Source organism: Oncorhynchus kisutch, linkage group LG11, assembly GCF_002021735.2.
Source record: "Oncorhynchus kisutch isolate 150728-3 linkage group LG11, Okis_V2, whole genome shotgun sequence".
Classification (NCBI taxonomy): Eukaryota; Metazoa; Chordata; class Actinopteri; order Salmoniformes; family Salmonidae; genus Oncorhynchus; species Oncorhynchus kisutch.
Genome location: NC_034184.2, coordinates 44,761,251 through 44,775,807, shown reverse-complemented (window position 1 = coordinate 44,775,807; position 14,557 = coordinate 44,761,251). Strand labels below are relative to the sequence as shown.

Genomic DNA, 14,557 nt, shown 5'->3' with positions numbered 1-14,557 from the left:
TGGCTTTCGCTTGTCATTTTTTTCCAGCACTGTTTAATCTGATTTGGGTCCCTCTTCTCTTTCAAATCTGTGTTGATCTATTACATTTGTTGCATAAAATGGCCCAGGTGTCGGTCTGTCTTTTTATCCTTCAGTACGTTACAAAATACTTCCATCAGCCCAGAAATCTGAACTGCTTTGGCGTGCCATGATCAGGCGGCTAGCGGACAAATAATGGCTAAAAAACGTTAAGTAATGACAATAATAAATAACATTGTATGCTAACTAGCTTGGTTTAGAAACTAGCTAGCTACAGTAGCTAATGTTAGCTAAAGAATGTTATTTCTAGTACTGGCAAATAACAGATTTTACTTCAAATCAGCCAACCCATGACAACCTTTCACAATGGAGATGCAGTAGTTCTAACGTTACATTGTAATTATCTTATCAACGAACAGCAATTTGTGGCCTCATTTGTCAAGTAGGCTAGTTACTTCGTTTCAACTCATGAAATACCTCATATTGGTGTAACAGGTCACCTAGATTAGCTCAAATCTGTTATTATTTTACGCATAAAATCACATAGAAACCAACATTAAAGAAAGTTCAATCTAAATTTGAGATTCTTCAAATAGACGCCCTTTGCCTTGATGACAGCTTTGCACACTATTAGCATTCTCTCAACCAGCTTCATGAGATAGTCACCTGGAATGCATTTCAATTAACAGGTGTGCCTTCTTAAAAAGTTCATTTGTGGAATTTCTTTCCTTCTTAATGCGTTTGAGCCAATCAACTATGTTGTGACAGGGTAGGCGTGGAATACAGAAGAAAGCCCTATTTGGTAAAAGACCAAGTCCGTATTATAGCAAGAACAGCTCAAATAAGCAAAGAGAAATGTCAGTCCATCATTACCTTAAGATATGAAGGTCAGTCAATATGGAACATTTCAAGAATTTTAAAAGTTTCTTCAAGTGCAGTTGCAAAAACCATCAAGCGCTATGATGAACCTGGCACTCATGAGGACTGCTACAGGAATGGAAGACCCAGTTACCTCTGCTGCAGAGGACAAGTTCAAGTTCATTAGAGTTCAAGTAATAGACATCTCAACTAGAAGTTGACCGATTAATCGGAATGGTCGAGTTTTCATAACAATCGGAAATCTGTATTTTTGGACACCGATTTGGCCAATAAAAAAAAAAATGTAATCCTTTAATTAATCTTTATTTAACTAGGCAAGTCAGTTAAGAACACATTCTTATTTTCAATGACGGCCTAGGAACGGTGGGATAATTGCCTCGTTCAGGGGCAGAAAGACAGATTTTTACCTTGTCAGCTCGGGGGATTCAATCTTGCAACCTTACAGTTAACGAGTCCAACGCTCTAACCACCTGCCTCTCAATGCACTCCACGAGGAGACTGCCTGTTACGCGAATGCAGTAAGCCAAGGTAAGTTGCTAGCTAGCATTAAACTTGTAAAAAACAATCAATCATAATCACTAGTAAACTACACACGGTTGATGATATTAGTTTATCTAGCGTGTCCTGCGCTGCATATAATCGATGCGGTGCGTATTGTTGCACCAATGTGTACCTAACCATAAACATCAATGCCCTTCTTAAAATCAATACACAGAAGTATATGTTTAAACCTGCATAATTAGCTAAAAGAAATCCAGGTTAGCAGGCAATATTAACCAGGTGAAATTGTGTCACTTCTCGTGTTCATTGCACGCAGAGTAAGTGTATATGTAACAGTTTGGGCCGCCTAATTTGCCAGAATTGTACGTAATTATGACATAACATTGAAGGTTATCCAATGTAACAGGAATATTTAGACTTATGGATGCCACCCGGAACAGTTCCGTTTTTCACTGAAAGAATAAACGTCTTGTTTTCGAGGTGATTGTTTCCGGATTCGGCCATATTAATGACCTAAGCCTCGTATTTCTGTGTGTTATCATGTTATAACTAAGTCTATGATTTGATAGAGCAGTCTGACTGAGCGATGGTAGGCAGCAGCAGGCTCGTAAGCATTCATTCAAACAGCACTTTCGTGCGTTTGCCAGGAGCTGTTTATGACTTCAAGCCTATCAACTCCTGAGATTAGGCTGGTGTAACCGATGTGAAATGGCTAGCCAGTTAGCGGGGTGAGCGCTAATAGCGTTTCAAACGTCACTCGCTCTGAAACTTGGAGTGGTTGTTCGGGCCTCGACTTTTGTGGAGCGATGGGTAACGCTGCTTTGAGGGTGGCTGGTGTCTTTGTGTTCCTGGTTCTTGCCCAGGTAGGAGCGAGGAGAGGGACGGAAGCTATACTGTTACACTGGCAATACTAAAGTGCCTATAAGAACATCCAATAGTCAAAGGTTAATGAAACACAAATGGTATAGAGGGAAATGGTCCTATAATTCCTATAATAACTACAACCTAAAACTTCTTACCTGGGAATATTGAAGACTCATGTTAAAAGGAACCACCAGCTTTCCTATGTTCTCATGTTCTGAGCAAGGAACTTAAGTGTTAGCTTTCTTACATGGCACATATTGCACTTTTACTTTCTTCTCCAAAACTTTGTTTTTGCATTATTTAAACCAAATTGAACGTTTCATTATTTATTCGAGGCTAAATGGATTATATTAAGTTAAAATAAGTGTTAATTCAGTATGGTTGCAATTGTCATTATTACAAATAAATAGGCAGATTAATCGGTATTGGCTTTCTTTGGTCCTCCAATAATCGGTATCGGCGTTGAAAAATCATAAATCGGTCGACCTCTATTCTCAACATCAACTGTTCAGAGGACACTGCGTGAATCAGGCCTTCATGGTCCATTGCTGTAAAGAACCCACTACTAAAAGGACACCAATAAGAAGAAGACACTTGCTTGGGCCAAGAAACACAAGCAATGGACATTAGATCGGTGAAAATTTGTCCTTTGGTCTGGAGTCCAAATTGGAGATTTTTGGTTCCAACCACCGTCTTTGCGAGACACGGTGTGGTTTAACGGATAATCTCTAGATGTGTATTTCCCACCGTAAAGCATGGAGGAGTTGATGTTATGGTGTGGTGGTGCTTTGCTGGTAACACTGTCTGTGATTTATTTATTTAATTCAAGGCACACTTAACCAGCATGGCTACCACAGCATTCTGCAGTGATACGCCATCCCTTCTGGTTTGCGCTTAGTGGGACTATCATTTTTCAGCTGGACAATGACACAACCCACCTCCAGGCTGTGTAAGAGCTATTTGACCAAGAAGGAGAGTGATGGATTGCTGCATCAGATGACCTGGCCTCCACAATCACGACCTCAACCAAATTGAGATGGTTTGGGATGAGTTGGACCGCAGAGTGAAGGAAAAGCAGCCATCAAGTGCTCAGCATGTGGGAACTCCTTCAAGACTGTTGGAAAAGCATTCCATGTGAAGCTGGTTGAGAGAATGCCAAGAGTGTGCAAAGCTTTCATCAAGGCAAAGGGTGGCTACTTTGAAGAATCTAAAATATATTTGGATTTGTTTAACACTTCTTTAGGCAACCATTCTCTTGCTCATTGTGGACTGACCGGCACCGGACGTCCGTGGAGATTGATCTTTGGTCAGTCCGCAGACGCACAGACACCTGGACCACAGATGTCTGGACAGGCCTTAATTTGGCCAGATCATCTGAACCAATCATATGTTTCACAAGTTTGGACAGTACAGTAGAGCACAGTAAAGAAAATGTATGATAGTTCAGATCAGTACATTGCAGTATAGTAGATCCCAGTTGAGTACAGTAAAGAACAGTAGTATATAGCACGCTAGAGTATAGTTCAGTACAGTACACAGATCATACTAGAGTTGAGTACACTATAAATGGGGGGTAGGGGTTGATACAGTTAGAAGTCGGGGTATTATCTTGACAATATCATATTGTATCATTTTGACAATATCTCAATATTATTCATTAGTTGGCCTTCACCTAAACCAAAATACCAGTATTTTCCCTTCTTTTCAAATTAGGTAGGGAATATGTTTTCAGCACTTATTTCCATGACTGATCAAAATGAATTTTCTCATGGCTCTCTCTTGCTCCTCTGCAGCAGACATATGGTGAGCAATATGTTTCGACCCTCGAATCACAATACATATAGAAATGTGAGAATTGCAATACAGATCGTATCGGCACCTAAGTATTTTGATAAAATCATATTGTGAGGTCCCTGACAATTCCCAGTCCTACTACTGTACTCTTTTATGTCCAAACTTGTGAAACAGACATCTATGATTGGTTCAGATTTGGTCCGGTACAACCAAATTTGGTCTTGTTTGGTTGTGGAGCTCGTTAAAATAATAGCCAGTATGTAGAAGAATACCCAAATATGCAAAGGAGGATATAACATATTTCTACCTTTTGTACCTATTTAGGATATATTACCATGAAGAGAATGACATTCATATCCATAATTTTTGCATTTCTGTGTAGTACAGATCAGGGACCCATGATGAAATTGTTACCGCAATTCTGTTACAGAGAGTAAATCCACTTCACTTACAATAACGAAAAGAAAAAAAATCTAACTCAAGGTGTCACGTCATAGCTGACATCCCATTCTTTCATATTTAATCCTAATTCGGAGCAGATTTTTAACACAGTTTTGGAAGCGTGGTCACAAATTGAGAGATTTTACCAAAACTCTGTTACCAAACTTCGCACCTGCAAAGTTCCTCCAACAAATGTGTCTTTGTAAAAAAAAAATCTGCGTAAATTGTTTAATGTAGTCCTTGTGCATAGAGTTGTATGGTTTGTTAAACTTTGAAATCAATGGTTGTTTGGCATACATTTCAAGTGACAAATCTGAGTCTCAGCGCAATTCCGTTACTGTGGAATTGCCCATATAATTATTTTTAAAAGTATACACTAACCCTACAATAGGCCTAGTTATAACAAACATGTAGCCAATCAAATGTCTTTCAACAACATCTACAGCAGGCCTGGGCAATTATTTTCCATGGAGGGCCACATTAGTATATATTCTAGCCATCGCGGGCCAGAATCATATTACAGGATTCTACATCATGTGTATGACTGTGTTGGCAGATATATCTACTGTAAATCACATCCAGATATGCTACCTATTTAACTTTTTTTTTTTACATTCACAGAAATGAACCTCATCCATGTTCTCCTTTTGATTGGTATTTTCATTATTAAACATGCAATGAACTACACGGACGGAAAAGTACACTGCATTCAGCACAAGAAAGAGAGCTCAACATTACATTTAAACTACTCAATCAAGTGTGAGGAGTGAAGCCTCTCATGGGCATTGACTAGAGCAGTGAAGTCAGGTATAGTTTCTGATGTCGCTATGCGCAGGACTGCTGAGAGGTGAGTCAGTAAGAGATTATCTGTGCCTTGACTTGTTATATTTCATCACTGAAAATGTCTGTTCACATACAAAGTTTGACCCAAACAGTACAAACATCGGAGCATGACTCCTAATCTTTGTTCTGTTCATCAAGAGATGCATGAAACCTTGTCAGTGACATTGTTTTGAATAGTTCTCCAATCACTGCATCAGACTGAAGATGGATAAGCTCAAGTTGCAGGTCAGTGGGAGCGTTATCCACATTGAAGGTGAAAGGAGAGGAAACCAACAGCATGTCATTTTCTAACACTTTGAAATCCTCAAAATGAACACACAGAAGCGATGTATACTTCTCCCACTGGTCATCTGATAGGGAACAGACTAGTAGTGTCAGAAGGTGTGTGGGATAATTGGCTTCTACTTGGCGGGTCAGGAGGAGTAATTTTCTCGTGGCTTTGACAAGGCTGTACATCTGATATTCAAAAAGGCCCTTCCCTTGTAGTTTGGAATTCAGTTCATTCATGAGGCCAAGATGTCCACGGTGAAGGCAAAAATCAGCCAACCATTCTTTATCTTGCTGTTGAGGGGAATCCACATATTTTCCTTTCACTTGTAAAAACCCACCAATCTCCGACTCCAGGTCACACACCCTTTTAAGCACATTTCCGAAACTATGCCATCTCTCATTTGTGTAGATGGGGAGATCTACATGACCCAACTCTGTCTCTTCATAAGGTGAGACAAACTGCCTGTGGTTTAAAGATTTTGCTCTTATGAAGTTCACCACTTTAGTGACTGTATCCACAACATGGCTCATTTTCAGAACACCTTTACAGAACACTTCCTGATCAATAATGCAATGCAGGAAAACATTCCTATCTATGTTCAGCTCAGCTACTTGATCTTGCATCCTTTGCAAAAGGCCAACGTTTTTTCCTGTCAAGTTTGGGCACCCATCAGTGGTCACACTGGATAAACTTGTCAAAACTCAGTCCCAGCTTGCCACACTCTTATTAACCTCCTCCAATAAATATTTCCCTGTGGTTGTGGTCTGACTGCATTGAAGCAAGCTCCTCTGTAATTTCAAAGTCTGGGGTTATGCCTCGTAAGAATATCAACAACTGTGCCATGTCAAGTGCATCACTGCTCTCATCCAGGGCCAAGGAGAAATCCTTTACCTTGTCTTTCACCTGTTGTTCCATATTCTCTGCGATGTCCTCAACACGCCATGTCATTGTTCATCTTGACAGGGAAACATTTTCAAACAGCTCTTTCTTGTTTCTTGAGTCAATTAAGTATTCATTCATGATGGTTGGTTTGCTATGTTCAGAAATTTTATTGGACAGTACATAGCTACCTCTTGCAATTCCATGATTTGCTGAATGCAGTTTTGTGAAAAGTCCTTGCTGCTTTTGCAACTGAGAAAGCAACTATTTCGATGCACTTTCCCTCTGCTCAGAAGACATATTCCTATATTTCTCTGCATGCTTCATCTGGAAGTGTCGGGACAAGTTGTAGTCTTTCAAGACAGCGATGCTCAATAAAGAAATATTTTGATGTCCACTCTTGCTGGAACACCCTACATTGATGGTCTACTTTCCTTTTCTTGTGTAGACTAGGCCCGGGCCGGATTCAGCACCAAGGACAGCAATCGGAATTCTTGCGATTTGACAGTTAGGTCCAACAGATGAAAGAGTAAGATGCTATTATTTTACAAAATGATCAAGGAAAAACAATAACTGGATGTCCCTGAACATACTTCCTACAGTCACCGACACCTTTCATTCAATGGGAATCGTACATAGGCCTACTGAGTCCAAACTTTTCACAGAAGCTGCATGGACAAAAAGTGTCCAATAAAGAGAAAAAAAAGAGGAATGTCTTGACAGTTTTGCTGATTTTCCTATTTTAATAAAACAATACCAATTAGGCTACCGTGCGCCTCCGCTGGTAAAAATCGATGCCATAACCAATTACGTTACTGCTAAGACAAGCTTTTGGTGTGTCTTAAATATCACCAGTAGCGCTGCTTGAAATTGGCACACATTAAGGACACACCTCAAATATTTCCACCCCTCAGCGCAAGCGAGCTGATCGAAGGCAGGTAAATTACCAATCCTGTCACCAGAGTTGGAAAAAAGCAGAGCGCTGGATTTTATAAGTCTACATTTTGAAAGAGTGCGCGTTTGACACCAGTACCGCCTTAACATCAGCTGATCCCCTAATGTTAGATTCTGCCAAATAGGTCACAAAACACCATAACTTGTGATCTCAACACAAAGCCTGTATTTGTTTCATGTGTGTCATTTTTTTTAAACAACACGAACAACTTACAGTCAAAGAGTCCATCCAAATGCCCAAATTCAACGTCTGGAGTCTGGAAAAACATTTAACGTTTCAATGTCACTACACGCAACTGCACGCCCACTAAAAACATGCCCAGTGTTTACTAGCTGAATGTACATTATGGCTCACATTAAAAGTATGTTCTAAAAACAATAGCCTAGTATCCATAAGTCACCCATAACTCAGCAGTCATGACAGGCAGTCTAATAATAGCCAGAGTGAAAAAACCCTTAGAGTGAGAGAGGCTCTTAAAAATGTTGACACAACACTGAAAGTGATACAAGGTGTTTGGAGATGTAGCGCTCATATAAAAAAGGTCAGTATTAACACAGTAATTATACCAGTAGATTTTTTTTAAATACAGCTCTTATTCCTAACTGGGGTTACTTTGCAATTCTGTTCCAACCCATCCAATTGTCATTGCACTGCTTACACTGTACTTAGGGTTAGGGCGAGGGTCCGTGGTACTCCATAGTTATTGCAATTTACTTAAAAGGAAATACACAGTAATAAGAACATGGTAATGTAAAAAGTGTTATCAAAGATTATATTGGATGCTGAAGTTGTAGGAGCAGCCGAAGCAAAGACCATAACAAGTCGTTTGCCAAATATGCCTCTATGATGATCAAATGGTGGTGAAAATGATGAACCAGCAGCTATTAGAAGGGAACTAGGATAGAAACCGGTTTATTGAACACAGCATGAGAAACTTCAACAAAACTCGAATTCAAATAATCTACAGTCTAGTCCAACAACATGTCGGTTTCACTTTGTACATCTTTACTATGATTTGCCTACAGGCTATACCTGTCAAGAAAAGGATTCCAAATCCTTCTCACTGGACCCATACAGAATAGCAGATACAGTGCCTTCAGAAAGTATTCATAGCCCTTGACATATTCCACATTGTGTGGTGTTACAGCCAGAATTCAAAATGGAAGAAATATAAAAATGAACAACAAATGTAAAACGCAACAATTTCATATAATGAAATCAGTCAATATAAATAAATGAATTAGGCTATAATCTATGGGTTTCACATGACTGAGAATACAGCTATGCATCCGTTGGTCAGATTCCTTCAAAAAATTATAATAAAGTAGGGGCGTGGCTCAGAAAACCAGTCAGTATCTGGTGTGACAATTTTTCTCATGCAGCACAACACATCTCCCTCGCATAGAGTTGATCAGGCTGTTGATTGTGGCCTGTGGAATGTTGTCCCACTCCTCTTCAAAGGCTGTGCAAAGTTGCTGGATATAGGCTTGAACTGGAACATGCTGTCGTACACATTGATCCAGAGCATCCCAAACATGTTCAACGGGTGACATGTCTGGCGAGTATGCAGGCCATGGAAGAACTGGGACAGTATCAGCTTCCAAATATTTTACAGATCCTTGCGACATGGGGCCATGCGTTATGTTGAAACAGGAGGTGATGGCGGCGCATGAATGGCACGTCAATGGGGCTCAGGATCTCGTCACAGTATCTCTGTGCATTCAAATTGTCATTGATAAAGTGCACTTGTGTTCATTGTCCATAGCTTATGCCTGCCCATACCATAACCCCACCATGGGGCACTCTGTTCACAACGTTGACATCAGCAAACCGCACACCCACACAAAGCCATATGCCCGGTACAGTTGAAACCGGGATTCATCCGTGAAGAGCACACTTATCTCACATGCCAGCGGCCATCGAAGGTGAACATTTGCCCACTGAAGTCGGTTACGACACCAAACTGCAGTCAAGTCAAGACCCTGGTGAGAATGGCAAGCAAGCAGATGAAATTCCCTGAGACAATTTCTACAAACTGTCATAAACTATTTGGTTCTGCAAACCCACTGTTTCATCAGCTGGGTGGCTGGTCTCAAATGGGTGGCTGGTCTCAAACGATTCTGCAGGTGAAGAACCCTGATGTGGAGGTCCTGGGTTGGCGCAGTTACACATGGTCTGCGGTTGTGTTCTCAAAAACGATGTTGGAGGTGGCTTATGGTAGAGAAATTAACATTAAATTCTTTGGCAACAGCTCTGTTGGACATTCCTGCATACTCCCTCAAAACATGAGACTTCTGTGGCATTGTGTTTGTTGTGTGACAAAACTGCACATTTGTGCACCTGTGTAATGATCATTCTGTTTATTTAGCTTCTTGATATGCCACACCTGTCAGATGGATTAACTTGGCAAAGATGAAATGCTCACTAACAGGGATGTAAACAGATTTATGCACAAAATTTGAGAGAAAAAAATACATTTTTGCAAATGTATTGAAAATGAAACACAGAAATGTCATTTACATAAGTATTCACAGCCCTGAGTCAATATGTTAGAATCTCCTTTGGCAGCAATTACAGCTGTGAATCTTTCTGGGTAAGTCCAAGAGCTTTGCACACCTGGATTGTACAATATTTACACTTTATTCATTTTTTTAATTCTTCAAGCTCTGTCAAGTTGGTTGTTGATCATTGCTAGACAGCCATTTTCAAGTCTTTTTAACAATTTTCAAGACAAGTTAATTCAAACTCAGGAACATTCCCTCAGGAACATTCAATGTCTTCTTGGTAACTTACTCCAGTGTATATTTTTCCTTGTGTTTTAGGTTATTAGCCTGCTGAAAGGTGATTTTTGTCTCCCAGTGTCTGTTGGAAAGCAGACTGAACAAGTATAAACTAGTCCTTTGAAGTGGTACTCTGCGATGTGTTGGATTTGCCCCAAACATAACGCTATGTATTCAAGTTAATTTCTTTGCCACATTTTTTGTAAACAGGATGCATATGTTGGAATATTTTTATTGTAGAGTAACTATAATGGTCTCTCCTATCAGACATTAAACTCTATTTCAAGGTCACTATTGGCCTAATGGTGAAATCCGGTTTCCTTCTTCGCCGGCAACCGAGTTAGGAAGGATGCCTGTATCTTTGTAGTGACTGGGTGTATTGATACACCATCCAAAGTGTAATTAATAACAACTTCACCATGCTAAAAGGGATATTCAATGCTTTAATTATTTTTACACATCTACCAATAGGTGCCCTTTTTGCAAGGTATTGGAAAAACTCCCTGGTCTTTGTGGTTAAACCTGTGTTTTAAAATCACTGCTCGACTGAAGAACCTTATAGATACATTATATGTGTGGGCTACAGAGATGAGGTAGTCATTAAAAAACGAATGTTAGATACTATATTATTGCACACTTATGTGATTTGTTAAGCACAATTTTACTCCTGAAGGTATTTAGGTTTGTCTTAACAAATGGGTTGAACAGTTATTGACCCACGACATCTCAGCTTTTCATTTAAATAATTTGTGAACACTTCTAAAAACTTAATTATTTGACATTATGGGTTATTGTGTGTAGACCAGTGACACACAATTTAATACATTTTTAATTCAGGCTGTAACAATTTGGAAAAAGTAAATAGGTGTGAATACTTTCTTAAGGCAATGTATATGTTGCCCATCTGAATGCATGAAAAAAATGTATTATCTATGGATAAACATTTACAACAACAACAAAAAACAAACCTATATCTGTATTAAAAATATATATATATTTTTTTTACAAAATAGTGGACTTCTATGAGAATTTAAAGCCCCTAGGTGAAAGTCAAAACAGGCACGCTAAATCTCCGCCTCCACTCCTTAGCTATGTCACAATAATGTTTTCAAGTAGTCTAGGCCATGATGGTAGACTACTTCTACCATTTTACAGCAAGCTGCAAGACAGAATGAACAAATCGTGGTTTCCCCAAATCACTGTTACTGCAATGATAGAGGCTTACAAACATGATCAATCTTGATGGCTAAAGAGGCCCACGCTGTGGTTGTGCTCATACGTGAAGTAAGGTAGGTTACTTACGAAGCTATAATAAAGACTACCTGACATATCGAGGGCCCAGGGAAGACAAATTGAAAGCGGCATTGTTGAATACATTGTAACCAACAAATGAGGACAACATTCACATTAGCTACAAAGAAATAGTGCAGCAGACACCATGTTTCAAGCTGTCGCAGGCGCAGCAACTCACATCTTCAAAGAGCGATCCAACGTTGGCTGTCACGAGCAGTATTCCCGAGCCTGCTGTCACCTTCCCCGCCATAACTCTTTCAGAATCAAAAGTGTACCGGACTTTGACGGTTTTAGAATTTAAAGTAACACAAGTCGTTAAAGGTTTAAGGAGGCTGATTCGGTTAAAATACAGAGGAAAATACTGCAGCCAGGTTTGTGACCGCTCTGCTCGCTCATACTAGCAAGGCTCGTGCATCTAGTTGCTTGCTGAAGGTCTGCTGATGTTTTGCCTACTTTTTCACATTAACAGCCATCGTAAAAGTTTCCGTTTTAATCCATAGCGACTGCTGGCCTCTGGTTCATTTCAACGTGGAGTGTTTTTCCCTGGCTTTTGCAGTGAAAAAGTCTCACTCGTAAGCCGCGACTCAGTCAGGACCATTGCCTTGATTGTTTAGAGAGGATAGGCTAGAGTCCTTCACTGTCCTGACGTCACCAAGCGAATGGAAAGATGGAGCTTTTTTAAAAGGGCAACGCACCACTAGACACGCCGAGCAAGAGATTGCCTATCAGAGCGCTTGCATAGGCCACTTGACTTGTTGTTGCTCAATAAAAACAATTCACCTAAAATGGGAAGAATATAACTGTCCTACCTAAACCATTTAATGCCCTATGTATGACGCTTCTGTCATGACAATCATAACAAAGACAACATAGACATGTTATTACTGACCTGCTGTAGTGACACAGAAGCTACACGATAGAAAACTCTACTGGTAAGCTAATTAGCAAGATGAAAGCGACACCTTACCTAAAAACGGGGTTGTTAGAAATTGCAAGCAATTGGTGTTGCAGCTGCAGTGTGCTTGATTCAGTGTAGGAGATATGAATGGCCTACATAAATTTTTATTGCAGATTACACTATCTTTAATGTTATTTTCTAAACCAGTAGTTATTGTTGACCTGATAATAGATACACTGTTTGTTTTCCAATTTACATATATGCCTAGATAGCATTGAGTAGCGTATATAGGCTACCATCATTTCTACATCTACAAGCTGGGAAATAGAAACGTTTACCTCTTTAAGAGACCAGTGCCTCCCATGCCATTTCATTGTATGAATTTGGTGGGGCCCACCTGACTTTTTTTCTTTTCTTCAAAAGTTATCAAAGTGGTTAGAGGCCTTTATCTCTAATCGTCATTCAGTTTTAAGATGGTTTCTCAATGCTTATTCAAAATGTACCTAAAAGACAACAAGTTTGTGAAGGCCTTGCAACCTTCATCTTACTAAATGGCCCATGACATAAAAGTGATTTGCTGTAGTCCAATAAGACTTTCCTGTTACACGCCATTACCTCCCCTAATGGTCTGGAGGAACAAGTGAGGTCACAAATTGGCCTCTTCGCTCAAATAGTTCTCGGCTGGCAAGAGGTTAGATACATGAGAACATACAAGAACCAATCAGGGAGGGTCATATTTTGTGAGGAGATGACAAGATGGTGGAGGCATGATCCAAAGGGGAGGGGAGATAAGCAAATGGGGACACGGTGGAAGTTCCTTAATGTTTTGGAGTGTTTCCAACTTTTGGGGTTGTGGGATAGTGGGGAAGGATACATGGCTCATTGAGATTTTGTGAAGAGAGCAAGAAGATTATCACCATAAATTGTTCAGCGTCAACAGCTGTGTCTGGCAGTGTGTGTGTGTGTCAATGACTGTATATGAATGGACAAAGCCACTGATCACATGACACCATTCATTTTTAGGTGAAGACTCAATAGCACATTGAAGCCAAATTAAAACTGTCCAGATGGTGTCTAATGGAGACAGAACTCGCACAGATGGAGCTAATCCAGGAAGTGACGTTGCAGGCTAGCTCAGTGCTGCTTCTCATTGAGTGGCTGCAGTCCAAACACCCCCTCAGCCCTTGCGCTATCCACTTTCCCTCGAGGGAATCCCCGTCGAAACCGGATACAGTTTGATTGCCATCTTAAGTCCAATTAACTAACGTTGCTCCCTCGGCCCTCAATTTAGAAGTGATTGAACAACTTTGGTCACTTGCGGGGTTGATATTACCCACAATTCAATGCAAACTGTTGTCACATGTAAACTCTGGTGGGTGTGAAGTGTCAAATGTAATCAACAAGGCTGCAATTTCAGCATGTCAGAAAAAAGTATGAAGCTAGCTTGCTAAAAAATACTGGGGTCACTTAGAAATGTCCTTGTTTTTGAAAGAAAAATAAATAAATTGTCCATTAAAATAACATTAAATTGATCAGAAATACAGTGTCGATATTGTTAATGTTGTAAATGACTATTGTAGCTGTAAACGGCAGATTTTTAAAGGAATATCTACATACAGTTGAAGTTGGAAGTTTACATACACCTTAGCCAATTACATTTAAACTTAGCTTTTCACAATTCCTGACATTTAATCCTAGTAAAAATTCCCTGTCTTAGGTCAGTTAGGATTACCACTTTATTTTAAGAATGTGAAATGTCAGAATAATAATAGAGAGAATGATTTATTCCAGCTTTTATTTCTTTCATCACATTCCCAGTGGGTCAGAAGTTTACATACACTCAATTAGTATTTGGTAGCATTGCCTTTAAATTGTTTTAACTTGGGTCAAATGTTTCAGGTAACCTTCCACAAGCTTCCCACAATAACTTGGGTGAATTTTGGCCCATTCCTCCTGACAGAGCTGGTGTAACTGAGTCCGAGTTGCGACCGAGCTTTAACTTCCTGACTGATGTTTGGCCCTGTCCGGGGGTGTCCTCGGATGGGGCCACAGTGTCTCCTGACCCCTCCTGTCTCAGCCTCCAGTATTTATGCTGCAGTAGTTTATGTGTCGGGGGGCTGGGGTCAGTTTGTTATATCTGG

General features: G+C 40.0%; 1 protein-coding gene across 3 annotated transcripts in view; it reads right to left on the bottom strand.

The window, feature by feature from the left end:
* inpp5a (inositol polyphosphate-5-phosphatase A) overlaps positions 1-12,926 on the bottom strand; it is a 185,552-nt gene extending 172,626 nt beyond the window's left edge. The window contains exon 1 of one of the 3 annotated variants that reach the window (XM_031835845.1): positions 12,755-12,926. In XM_031835845.1, coding sequence (XP_031691705.1) covers positions 12,755-12,790 — 36 coding nt within the window. In that variant the 5' untranslated portion in view covers positions 12,791-12,926. Of the gene's footprint in view, positions 1-11,696; positions 12,172-12,754 lie in introns of those variants that run through there. The other 2 variants (XM_031835844.1, XM_031835843.1) reach the window with 2 other exon arrangements.
* Positions 12,927-14,557: the final 1,631 nt, after the last annotated feature.